At 35.4% G+C, this 13,357-nt stretch overlaps 4 protein-coding genes across 4 annotated transcripts; 2 read left to right on the top strand and 2 right to left on the bottom strand.

The window, feature by feature from the left end:
- Positions 1–155: 155 nt before the first annotated feature.
- On the bottom strand, positions 156–958 carry GCK72_018668 (uncharacterized protein; the record flags this gene model as incomplete). Its single annotated transcript, XM_003110503.2, has 3 exons — positions 156–273; positions 322–518; positions 920–958. 3 exons carry the CDS (start codon positions 956–958, stop codon positions 156–158), a joined length of 354 nt encoding a protein of 117 aa, XP_003110551.2.
- Positions 959–4,733: 3,775 nt separating this feature from the next.
- On the top strand, positions 4,734–5,889 carry GCK72_018667 (uncharacterized protein; the record flags this gene model as incomplete). Its single annotated transcript, XM_053732682.1, has 3 exons — positions 4,734–4,809; positions 5,296–5,462; positions 5,551–5,889. 3 exons carry the CDS (start codon positions 4,734–4,736, stop codon positions 5,887–5,889), a joined length of 582 nt encoding a protein of 193 aa, XP_053581595.1.
- Positions 5,890–6,218: 329 nt separating this feature from the next.
- GCK72_018666 (uncharacterized protein) lies at positions 6,219–6,705 on the top strand (the record flags this gene model as incomplete). The annotated part of the gene is made up of 2 exons (XM_003110330.1): positions 6,219–6,390; positions 6,440–6,705. 2 exons carry the CDS (start codon positions 6,219–6,221, stop codon positions 6,703–6,705), a joined length of 438 nt encoding a protein of 145 aa, XP_003110378.1.
- Positions 6,706–6,907: 202 nt separating this feature from the next.
- Positions 6,908–9,522, bottom strand: GCK72_018665 (uncharacterized protein; the record flags this gene model as incomplete). Its single annotated transcript, XM_053732681.1, has 10 exons — positions 6,908–6,971; positions 7,020–7,116; positions 7,190–7,455; positions 7,509–7,671; positions 7,719–8,138; positions 8,182–8,577; positions 8,632–8,921; positions 8,992–9,185; positions 9,237–9,453; positions 9,503–9,522. The coding sequence occupies 10 exons, from the start codon at positions 9,520–9,522 to the stop codon at positions 6,908–6,910; spliced, it is 2,127 nt and encodes a 708-aa protein (XP_053581594.1).
- Positions 9,523–13,357: the final 3,835 nt, after the last annotated feature.

The following is a 13,357-nucleotide window of genomic DNA, read 5'->3' as shown; positions in this document are numbered from 1 at the left end:
GTGCCGTTTTGATGAAAAAAAAAACAAGTATTTATTGTTTTTCTTGATTAAATTGAGGGTTTCAGGAATTCAAAACATGCAGAAATAACAGAGAACACACGTCAAATATGAAAGAGAATTTGAGCTCAAGGTCGAAAGATTGAAACTAAAACAGGCTAGCTGACAGTGGAAACTTTAGACATTGCTACGACTCGAATCAAAGATTTCTTCCTCATCGCTTTCCTCCATAACCATCTCGGATGAATCTCACTATGAAAGTAGAACATAACACATCTGAAATATTATTTCTTTGGTTGCTGTGCTACTTTAAGTCATTCTCACCCATCCAGTGTATGAATTGATACAAAGGAAAATGAAAGACATAGAAATTGAAACCAAGCAGCTGGATTTATTTGCCACGTGTAGGTACTGTTGATCATATCGAAAACATGAAGACAGTCTTGGAGGACACTCTGAGAGAAGTTGATCAGATACTTTTTTCGACGGTTCTTCGAATCTGTGACGCTCATTCCGCCAACCTTAAAAAGTGAACTTTCAGAAACAGAAATATCGGAAATGATTTTCAGTAGGAAAGTTAATTCTGCTTGAATTTTAAATTACAGAAAAAACATAAATCTGACTGAAATGTCTTGACAATTCTATGAAGAGGACTATTCCGTGATGTCACTTCTTTTTTCATTCAATTTGAGATTGAACCCCGTGTTCAACATATCGCTTGACGGTTTACGCCCATCTTTAAAACGTCATCCCGCTCCCATCAAATCCAGCTTATCTAACAAAACCGAGAAATTCCAGAATTTCCCCAACCGGTTGTTATCCTGTTGGAATTGCCTCCCTGTGCCAACTTTATGTTCCCTTCGGTGGTATCAGTGGCCATCTGCCCTTCGTCCCGAACCAAAATAAATAAACAAACCAATACCTTATCAAGCAATAGTTTTCCAGCAGTCACCAAGTTCATGGAATTTGAAATAACAGCACATCCGAATATAGAATATAATAATAAGTTATATTGAAAAACGGCACAATCTGCTTCTTCGGACAACCACTCCAATGTTTCGGGTAGATATAGAAAGCCACAATCTTCTATAATTGTTAAATTTAGATAATCTAAAAACAAGAGAGTAAAAAAACTTACTAGGCAAACCCATCACGGTAAAAACTACAGCTATTACGAAAGCAATCAATATGAAAACAGCCGTAATTGGATAACGATCGGCTTTAATTATTTGAATTGCGAAATATAATGAAGAGAATCGGTTGGCAGCCATACAGACATGAAGCAACGGGCCTTAAATGGAGATTAGTTTTCTTTTTTTTGAAAAGTCAACAAACAACTAACCAAAAATATAAGCCCCCGCACCTGCCAATTGACCTATGAACACGTTGAAATCTCTCGGAACTTTACTATTTTTGACTCTAAAACTGCTCAACGGAACAGCCCAAAACAAGAAACAAGCACATACAATTGCATTAGGAATGGTTTTAACTAGACATAGTTTATAAAAACCACTGACAACTCCTCTTCTTGTACTGAATTTATAGAATAAATACATGTTCAGTATAGTTCCTGATAAGCTGACAATTAATAAACTGAAATTCGAAACAATCAAAAAAACAATTGTTGCCATGGTATTATTCTATTCTTGCAGTGTTTTGACTGACATGTGCTAGACCAAGACCAAGTGTTGAGTGAATTATATCCAATTTTCATTTGATTTACTTCCCATTTTTTTGCGTAGTCAGAGAGTTTTCACCTGAATAAAGAGGGTGCTGAAATGGGTTGTCTGGAAAATTAAAGTGATACATGGAATCGGAAAATGACAATTTGAATATGTGTATATGTGTCATTATATAATTTTCCTAGATGTTTCTTAGTTGTTCGAAGTTTGTTAGTGATAACATTTGGATAGGATCCTCCTGCTGCCATTATAGAAGATTCCCTACTGTATGTGTCTGCGACTTTATGTATATGTCGTGGAATTAATAGGTCTTAATTCACGACCTTGACCCAGGTCCATTGCCAGGCTTACATAATTTACTCAAAATAATAAATAATAAATTGAACACTAACAACTGCATGAACCGTTCTCCTCTTTCTGTTACTCTCATATACTAAGTTTGGGCTCACCGTCTCTCTAACGTGCCTCTGAGGTAATACGTTCTTATATCTGTTGTTAATCAGAATCAGAATGTTTTCAAAACAAGAATGTCGTTTCCTCTCATACTTACCAGGGTTTTCGAAAAACTCGTTATGAATCACTGATTAACTTTTCGAGCTTCAAGAAGCCGATAACACAAATATTCAAATACTAAGATGATTCTAAGCTTTGTTATAACACTTTTTATTGTAAGTTTATTCAGTTTTTATCAGAGAAATCATTCGAATTTTCAGGTTGGACTGATCGGTGTCTTTTTCAATTCAATTCTGATTTTGAAATTAATGACTGCAAATAAAAAATTAATGAATAGTTTTCACATGCTATGCTTTTTCAAGGCTATTCCTAACTTGATAATCAGTGCTTCATTCCCATTTTGGATTTGTCCATTGACATTTTTAGATTATAAAGTAGATAGTATTCCAAGATCTTTGAACGTGTTCGTTGCTGAATTCGTCGGATTATTCTGTTATTATTTGGCTCCTTTGATTCTAATTTGCATTTCTTTGAATCGTTTTGCTGCTCTCTATTTCCCGTTTTCGAAATCTTCCTCTTATCAGTTTCGCTACACTAAATTATTGACTTTTGGGTGTTTCGTTCTGGCAAGCGGACCCGTGTGGATTCCAAAGTTTTGTGAGTTTATTTGAGTAGAAAATGCTTTCAAAACTATTGTTTTAGTCGATTGTTATTTTATTTATGATCCAGAACTTGGAATATTTATGTCAGAAAATGTTGAGAAGTGTGGAAGAATAATGGATAGCTTCGTTGTTTACTCAATTTTTATTCTAGCATTCACATCGAATGGTTTCAATTTGATGATATGTGCAAAGTTGGTAAAAGATAAGGTACAACTGATTCTATTCTTTTATTTGAAAAGCATTCCAACATTTCTAGATGACTGGAATAAGTGAAGATCAAAAACTGAAAAGAAGGAAGAAATGGCAGTCTATGTATATTCAGAGTGTAATTCAAGATTTTCCTCCAGTTATAGATCTCCTGAATTTCAATATTATCTCTGGTTCGGTTGACTCTCCCCTATGGTATTTCATATTCAGTACATTTTCTTTCGTATTTATTTATGCATTAGATGGAGCTGTCATTATTTATTTCTACTCTAACTCAAGAGTTTGTTGCTTTCATAAATCGTCACAGAAGAAAACGAGTACTTTCATTTCCGGAGTTCAGAGCACTGCTTGAAAATTTTTTTGAATCCAGAATTTACACCTATTAGGTTGGTGCATAATTTTCTTTCTTTTTTGAAGGTGTGACTTTGGTTCTCGATCTCTAAGCGGTGATATTGTTTTTCATCCCAAACTTTTTTGCATTTTTATGACCACTTTAGTGGCTATCACGTAACTTTTCAAGTTGGTGCAAAGACAGTCCGCTCGTGAAAACGATGGCTTTTTCGGTCGCCGACCAAATGCCTATTTTGGAAAGTTTTTTTGATTCTAGTCGCATTGATATCAAAATGCTAAAATGTTTACGAGAAATTAAATTCAGTTTATAGAACAAGACTTTATCTTGTTATCACATTTTAGTTTTTAGTCGGAATGTTAAAAACAAAAAAGTTACGATCACACGATTGAGAGCAACGAGAAATCAGGGTCCAGCTGGGTTCAATCAGATTACATAAATATTTGAAAGAACATTTATACAAAACTATTTGTATATGTTAGAGGGTAACATGAGCAACTTATGCCATATAAAACTTATGAAAAAGCCATTCAATTAAGTGATGAAACTTGGGTGATGTATTCGCTATGATATTTGCGATTTTGAGTAATTTTGAGCAGTAGACCTGGGTGGAGTCTAGGTCTCTTCTCAACGATCCCAAACAAGTCTGAATTATTTTGTTACAAATAATCAACAGTAGATACATTGTTCTGAAATTGTGCAAAAGATCTAGTGGATTGACTAAGAAACAGGAGCTGTAGGCTTCATCAAACTTAAAAATCACGTGATTGTGATGATATTGACTTCGCGCTTCCAGAGAAATGAGGGAAAGTGCTCAAACATTCCAAACAAAATTGATTCAGATACATCAATGTCTATTCTACTCCATACTAAACGTTAAAGAAAAATTGAAAATACTCGCACATCCCTAAATTGCTGATCCTCACTTTTCTTCCGGGATTGGCACTAAACTATCGTTGCTCAATTCAAATGTCTTTATTATTTTTTCAAACATAACGTTCCTTGCATGTTTCAAATTTGAATAAATCACCCTTTCTCATCAACATTTTCTAAGAAAAAAACTGAGACGAAGAATGGTACTGAAAAAGGGTTCCTTATGTGTTTTGATGTGTCTGCGGCTGAGATTAGACAGATGACGGACGTCAAGTCACAGGTAAAATTACAATGACTTATAGGTACTAATCAACTATATTTCTTTTCATGTGGGGTATTAGCCTTCAAGAAATTTCATGACAAAAATTGTCCAAAAAAAGAAAGAAATTTATGCACCAACCTAATAGATTCGGAATTATCTGAATTTTTCTTGTTTTCGATTTATCGATTCTTCCCACAACAACCCTGAATTTCCCTGTTTTCTCGCTGTTCTAATTAGTTTTGTTTTGAATGAAAAGACTCATAACTTCTCAGTTCTTTAAAAACAAAACATACTATGTGGATCTACATTGTGCTTCTGTTTATGGTATGTCTTTTCTTTCCGGAAACATTTTCATAGAACGATTTCAGACGGGTACTATCGGATTTGTTCTCAATTTAATTTTATTTATCAAGTTCTCCACAACGAAGAAGAAACAATTGAGCAGTTTTCAAAAGTTGTGTTTTTTCAAAACTATTCCGAATATACTAACGAGTGCATTCTTCGCATTCTGGGCTTCTACATTATCCTTTTTAGGGAAGACAATGAATGATATACCGAGAATCGAAAACTTGATTGAAACTCAGATAGTCGGTGGATTTTGTTACTTTTTTGGTCCTCTTATTCAAGTCTGTATGTCTGTAAATCGGATGTTTGTCATTTATTTCCCACTTTCGAATCCACAATCTTCAATATTTTCATTTACAAATTTTTCGTTATTGGGATGTTTCATACTTGCAAATGTACACATTATCATATCTATTTTCAGTGAGTTTGGCTGGAAAAAAACTTGGCCAATAATATGATTTTCAGCAAATTGCTATCTCGTTTACGATCCAGAAATATTAATAATTCTTCCGGAACGATTAGAAGAATGTGGGCACGCAATGGATCGCACTGTTTTTGTGGCAATTGCAATCCTGTCCGTGATATCAAATGGATTCAATTTAGCAACTTTCTTAAAGTTGCTGAAAGATAAGGTATGACTCTGAGCAAACAAACTACAAAACTGAAGGGAGGAAATAAACTTTTTTTCATTTCTTTGTTTCCAAATCAATGAAGTTTCAGATGAATGGAATAAGTGAAGCTCAAAAAACCAAACGTCGAAAGAAATGGCAATCGATGTATATTCAAAGTGTTATTCAAGACTTCATTCAATTAATTGACATAGCAAACTACAACTTCACATCAAAACTCGTCGACGCTGTCTGGTGGACGTTCGTGTTTTGTTCATTGTCGTATGCTTCTGTTTATGCTTTCGATGGAATGGTCATGATATATTTTCATACAAATTGGAATACATGTAACAGTAACAAAGTATCACCAAAGAAATCAAGTATCGTCGTGTCAGGAGTTCAAAGTTCTGGTCTAAGAAGTGGTATAAATAATAATGTTATTGCGAACTGACTGAACTCAAACTGATCAATTGACGACTCGTGCTTAACTGATGATGCCATAATTATGATTTCATCTTTCGAAATCTCTTATGACTCATAAATATTTAGACTAAGAGGCTATAACCAAAGTAACATGTGAGTCTCCTTTTCCCGATGTTTGTTGTCCCTTTTTTCCCACTCCTCACTACTTATTTTCCCTTACTTTTTGACAATGCCACTGTTTCTTTTGGCTCTTTGTTTACCCGATAACTCTCTTTCTATTTACCATTCGAAATACTATAAATGTATCACAGAACTATTCATTTTCCATAGTTTGACTTCATTCACTTAAATTGAAAAATGACTTCGACTACAACTGTTCTCCTTCTTTCTGTTCTTCTTTCCTCTCAACTTGCTCATGCTGTTCTGAATGTTGTTGGAAGTACTCAAACTATCTCTGTTACTGGAAGATTAGTTTGTCAAGGACAGCCAGCTAGAAACGTTCTTGTGAAAATGTATGAAGATGGAACAGGTTTGTTGAGAATATCTTGTAACCCAGATTTTAATTGTGCCTCTTCCAGTCTGGGATTCCAAGCTTGATTCCACTAAATCGTCCAACGACGGAACCTTCCGAGTCTCTGGTACATACACCAAGATCTTTACATTGGATCCAAAAGTTAACATTTACCACAAATGTAACTACAATGGGCTGTGCTCGAAGAAATTGACAATCAACATTCCGGATTACGCTGTTGCGTCTGGATCTGGATCCTCAACAAATTACGATATCGGAACCTTGAATCTGGCTAATCAATTCAGTGGAGAAACAACTGATTGCATTCATTAATACATACATTGATTCTTCGCTTTGATCTCATTCTAATGAATCTTACACTTTGAAAATTATGTTGATTTCACACATCGGATACTGTCAATCTACTGTTAAACATCAAAATAAGATTAAATGCCATCACTTTATTTCTCACAATCGAAGAAAGTTGAAAAGTCAATATTGAAACTAAATATTTACGTGCAGACTTCCTGGCCAACTATCGGAGAAACTTCTCGATGTTGATTTCTCGGAGTGAAGAGCATTCCACTTGTCTGCTTCGACTGAAAACAATTAGAAGTTTTGTTGTTTGGTTAATAGCCGAATCTTACTGATCAAAAATATCCGAGTTGATTCTCTCAGCAAAGTCCATATTGGTGCAGATGAGTTTAGCGAGGGAGACCTTGTTTCGAATCTCGTCGATCTCTTCTGAAAATTAGGATGGATTTTTTGCGAAATATCAGGCATCAAATCAGGCAGAAGATAGAAAGAATTGACAAACCTTGTGTAAAGTTATCAGTTCCTTCCACAATACTTTCATAAAAGAATCTGTCACCAGTTTTCAATGCTTTGAACTGTTCCCCAATCATAAATGATGCAGTTGGCCCCAATTGACCTCCTGCAAGGGGTTCTTCCAACATTATTCCTACATATAAATCAATATCTTCTGGGTCAGAATAAACATTTCTCAAAGCTTGGATATTCTCTCGTGACATTGTTGTATTCAGATCACTAAAACTGTTGACTTGTGGGAGACCAACTAGTTGTCTGAAAGTTTGAAAAAAAAAGTGTAAAACTTGAAAAGAACTCGATTTCAATACCTGTATTGCACATATGGGAATAATCCCATATCTCTTCCTCTCTGGATGTTAATCGATACCAAATCGACTCCTGATCCATTTCTTCCTCTAATTTCGAACATTTGATTTCTTATCCCAAAAGAAAAATATCGATCAGATTTCATAGCTGGCATTCTGACCATTCCTAAAGTCTATAATTTAGAATTTTAGTTCTGATTTTTTCAGCTCTACCATTCATAACTGGTTCCCATCCTCCAATTCCTGCCAAATAGTTTTGATCAGCATAGAAAATATCATGGCCCAAATCGAAATTTCCAGCTGGACGTCCCTCTTCAGTCAACCTTGGAAAGTCAAATCTCGCCTGACTGTGCCCAAATCTGAATGCTGCTCCAGCATATTCTGCCGTGATGGAGGGATCTTGAGAAGCACTGTATCCCCGATGAACTCCATTTCTCAACGGTCTCAATCCAAAGTTTCGAATTGTTCTCTGTGGCAAATACTTTGGAATGTACTCGTTATAAACAATATGTTGCCACATTCCAATCATAATCTTTCGAACAAGTTGGAATATTTGTTCATCTGACATACGAGGACGAGCGCTTTTTACTTGATTGGCCAGACGGTTGTGCTCTTTGATAAATACGGTGTGAACTGAAATTGAAATTATTTTCAAGGTAGCTATAAGAATGTGCACCTGGAATAAGTGCTGGATGGAGACTATTTCTGAAATCTCCACAAGTGAAACAGTGGAGTGGTGCAAAAGATTGACAGTTGGAATCATTCAGATTCTGTGGTGGAAGAGTGTATCCCAAGTCATCAAAAGTCAACATTTTCCCGTCTTGGAAAGATCTAACAGTTTCAGCTTCACAATCAGCAGATCCGTAGACCGTGGAAAGATCCAAAAAGTGACTGTTCTGCCCAATTTGAGTACGAACTCCAAAGTTTTCTTGACCATTGAGGGCTCGAGTCAATCTCATACATGGGGTTCGAAAGTATGGATCATTTCGGGGAACTGGAATTGGAGCACAGTTTGCAGATACTCTCCTGGCAGCATTACAAGCGGAGCAGTCGAGTGCACCTCCATCTCGAGCTGAAAAAATTAAATGTGCCCACTAAACATTTTGTAGTTTGAATATTATCATACCTACTGAAGACGGCATGAATATGACGTCATGAGCAATAAACTGTCCGATAATCATGTGGAGATGGTTGATACTTGGAGAGAATACTTGATTAGCTCTATCATCATGAATTGTATTTGAAATCAATCTGGCAGATGGCAACTCTTCTCCATTTGCACTTCTTGTACGGATTCTACCAAGACCGTCAGCATAAGAAGCTCCGCCCATTAGTCTTCGTAGCTGGGAAACAGAGTTTCCGAGTTCAGGATTCTGTCGGTTGTTACAGAGTCCAGTGATAGCACGAGTTGTTGTACTGAAACAGGATTGATTCAATATTTATTGAATGAAAAATAATATTTGAGAGACACGATACCAGAACCTACTGGAATCTGTTATTGCAGTCAGTTGGTGGAGAAAAACATCTTCGACGACGGTTGTTGGCTTGACGTTTGGGACGAATAACTGCGTTTCGTTTGGAACGAATCGAATCAGATGGCTGAGTGGTTGTCTCTGATATAGCTTCCTCTTCTTCATTTTTCCATTTATTGATTACCTCATTGGCCATTGGCAGAATATCCTGAAAAAAGTACTTCATTAAGAGATTTTTTCTATATTTTTCTGGGTAAACCATTCCGAATTCTTCCACCAGAATCCTTGTTGCCTCTTCCAAAACCTCTCCAGTGAACTGGGCAATTTTGGATTCACTGTTTGCTTGTTGTGAAACAATAATTTGTTCTGATGAGTGTTCTTGTCTTGAATCCACATTTGCAGTCAATGAATCCAAAGCTCTCAACACAGCATCCTCCACAATTCTCTCAGTTTCTTCCGTTATTTCTCCGAATGCTCTTGAAATTTCACAGCTGATTTCTCACTTGATTTTTAGACAAAACTTACATTTTCAATGTCAATAGCATGAGAAATAACGAATGAAGTTTCAGATTCATAATTCGATCGTTAATGGAAATTAAAAGATCGGATGATTTTTGACAAGTCTGTTCCGACTTTTATACTAAAGTTTGTTGATTCAGCTTCATGCTCGAGTTCAAAAACATTCAAATGACCAGCAAATAAACAAACTTTATTTATCGGAAAACTCTCGACATGGTACTAACTTGACCGGATGAACAAAAAATGATGTTAGACTATGGAGATCGAAATGATCCTAATTTTGTCTCGGACTGAATTGAATATTGTTCGCCACCATGGCTAATTTCACCTTTCGTTGAAACATTCTCTTCTGAGTGAAGATGTGAAAATGGACCATCACAATTCTAAAAGACATGATGAAATAGTGATAGAATTATTTTCAAACGTACCCATCCAATACATAAATCATTGCAAACGACAAGCTCACAAAAATGAAATAAAACCATTCTGCTTGCACTAGCTTATACAATAAAGTGAAATTAATCATATCGATGACATGTAGTGTATCTTGTATCACATTTTGAATGAACATGGATAACCATTTCTTCCTTCTTCTCGTTTTCTGAGAAGCACTAATTCCAGAGACTTTCTCGTAGACTAGCTTGAAAACAGAAACAAAATTGAAAGTAATAGCAATCAAAGTCAGGATTATAATAGTTGGCAACTGTAATCCATCCATCGAGTCTACACATGTAGATAGTTCGGGACTCCAAGCAAAAGTTTCTGGATGGTAGATCAAAACACACGGACCTGAACTTGCTGGTTTATTCTTCTGAACTAGTTTAATCGCAACCTTGCATTCCAACAAAACTACAGTAAAGTGAGATAATAATACAAACAAGAATTGCTAGATTCGTGATTGGAAATCTCTCAAACTTCATTCTCCATATAGGAAGATACAAAGCGATTAACCTGTTAGCAGCCATCAGAATTTGACAAAGTGGTCCAAAAATATAACCTCCAGAAGCAGTTAACTCTGATATTCCAATGTTCAAATTTCTCCAAACATTTTCAGTTTTAGCTGAAAATGCTGAAAGTGGAACAGCCCATAAAATAATTGAAGCACAAATGAGAGCATTCGAGAGGCCTTTTACAAAACATAGTTTTTGAAAGGAGCTCATTGAGTTCCGTATTGAAGACATTTTTAGAAAAAAGAATGTATTAACAGAGAATCCGAGTAAAGATACAAGAAACATTATACTCGTTTCCAGACAATGAAGGATCATATTGCCGTTTGATTGAATGAAAATCAGCTCTTGCTATTTATTATTCCGTTTTTTATTTTCTTGATTGATAATCAGGTAATAAAGTAAAAACACAGACAGTCAACAATTTCGCAGGTGCTTGTCAGCCCAGCTTCAGCCAGTAAACCAGGAAATTTCGTTATACGATCTTTGATTAAATTCTAGGTCTACCACGTAATAATTGCGAGGGAAACATGGAATTCTAAAAATAGGTTTATTATTTTCAATAGTTCATATTTGATACATAATATTAATGAAAATTAGTAGAAGACAGGTTTCCACCACTTTTCAGAACTGCAACACTACTTCCACCGATGTTGTTTTTAGACAGTCTCTTCATCCATCTCGGATGGATATCCGATTGGCAGATAAACATAACAAAACCGTCTATTGCAGTAACCGTAAGGAAAGAAAATGTGACAGTCATGAATTGAAACCAAAGGTCTTCGTTGAGTTTCCACAAGTAGTAAGAGTTTATTATGTCAATTAACTGGAGGCAATCTTGAATAACACTCTGAAAAATGAAAAATTAGTGAGAGTGCTCCGATTTTCAAAAAACAAAACAATACATACCTGCATGAACATGATCATCCATCTTCTTCTCCTTCGCTTTGATTCTTCTACATTCACTCCAGTCATCTTTTCCATAAGCAACCGAGTTATTGTCGTCACATTCAAAATATTCGTTATAATAGTTGTACCAAACACAAAAAATGGAATATAAGGAGCTATCATATCTGTACATTCTGATATTTCGTTTCTCCACAGGAAAATATTCGGATCATAAACGCAGGCGCATCCATCTGTATCAGATAATTGCTTGATTTTGTTGTCTCTAAGATACCTTGAACTGAAAACAATGCCCATCCTGTTACCAGACACATACATAATAGAATAGCCCAGTTTGTGACTGTAATTTAGTAATTCATGGTACGTGTGAAGGATACTTGTCCTAAAGTCAGAATTAGGATAATTCTACGCATTCTTTGTTGATTAGATTATAACAATGAATTGATTCTTTGCTAAGTTTTCAAAGAGCAAATATTGTAATGTTTCTCTTTGATAACACTACAAACGTGAGATTTTCTGGATCAGATTCTCATTGGAAAAGTCATGTAAACCAGCAAAGTGAAGGTGTCTGAGAGTACTTGGAGTTTACTTAAGAAATGACAAGTCTGTAGTTTTGCATAGAAAATTACCAAAACTCGAAAATCTTAATCTCCTGCTTTTTCTAGATATTGTTTTCCTATCGTTCTCTCTTCTCGGAATCATGTTCATAAATGATCAAAACAAAAATTGAACTTTTCGAAAGAAAAACTTCATTTAGCCTTAGGTTTGGGCTTGAAAGTCTGACGATCCAAAATTTCTCGTGCGAGCTCGACAATCTAATCAGACCAATTTCTCTGACATATGTAGTTCATGAAATTTTTTTTTATTTTTAGAAAAACAAGGAAGCAAAATTATTAGGTCTAATCGTGTCACAGAAAAATATCAAGGTAGACAGATAAATTGACAGATGGAAGTGGGTATTGTGTCTGGTGGTTCACAGTAAAACTCCGATTGGTGATTGTCGGATTCTTCTCGAAGGAGTAGCTAGAGCTCGTCCCATGCTGTTCATATTCATCCAACACGGGGGTAAGTCGACATTGCAAATAAACATAGCAAACCCTTCAGAAGAAGCTTATCTGAAAACGATAATTGATTAATTTTGAGCAAAGTTCAACTTCTCGATCCAAAATCATATATTGGAAAATAAAAGAAACCATTGTCATGCTCATTTTCAGACAAAATTTTGGAAATTGGAAATAATAGTATAAAAGAGTACCTGTTCTCAGAAAAAATTTATCAGTTTTAATATAAAAAATAAACAATGAGAGTAAATAAGAAAGGGAGAAGAGAGAATTTAGCAATAAGAAATGGTTTCCTGTTTTGACTAATTTTGTTTTGGTGGGAATAGAGAAAGGATAGGTATCAACTTGACACAAAAACAGCCGACGTTGATTCTGAAAAAAGTGAATATGAACTGCTTGAGAACTCTGATCATACTTTTTCCTTTCTTTAAAACTTCCTGCATTTCCTTGTTAGAAATTAAAATTATTCCTCTGAAATAGTTCATATTTATGTATATCAGAAAGACTATACGCTCCCATCATTACCCTTCAACTGCATGCATAAATGCCCAGAGACTTGCAACCAAAAACAATAAAATTGGGTTTGTTAACAACGGAGCTATCAGATAATAAGTGAATTGACCAGCAAATATAGATATTCCTTGAAAAAATGTCTGCTTTATGAAGCCCAGTTCCCTTTGTTTCTGCCTTTGTGACATTTTGATTCCAGCTGCATTCATCAACGATCGACTGTTTCTTCCAGCTTTGAATGCTGTCAACAAATTGATGAATAATGTCAAAACTATCAAAACAGTGTTCAGAGCAAAGTCTGTGTACCAAGTCAATCGAGTGCATTTCTCAGTTCCCAGGAATCCAAACGTCCAGGAAATTTCATCGTATGAGAAATAACAACCGATAAATTCATAAAATATTGAGCACATGATAAGTGCCACAACCCAAATCACTTG

This window comes from Caenorhabditis remanei, chromosome V (assembly GCF_010183535.1).
Source record: "Caenorhabditis remanei strain PX506 chromosome V, whole genome shotgun sequence".
In the NCBI taxonomy this organism is placed as follows: Eukaryota; Metazoa; Nematoda; class Chromadorea; order Rhabditida; family Rhabditidae; genus Caenorhabditis; species Caenorhabditis remanei.
Note: the sequence above shows the minus strand (reverse complement) of the source record. Positions and strands in the feature narration are given on the sequence as shown.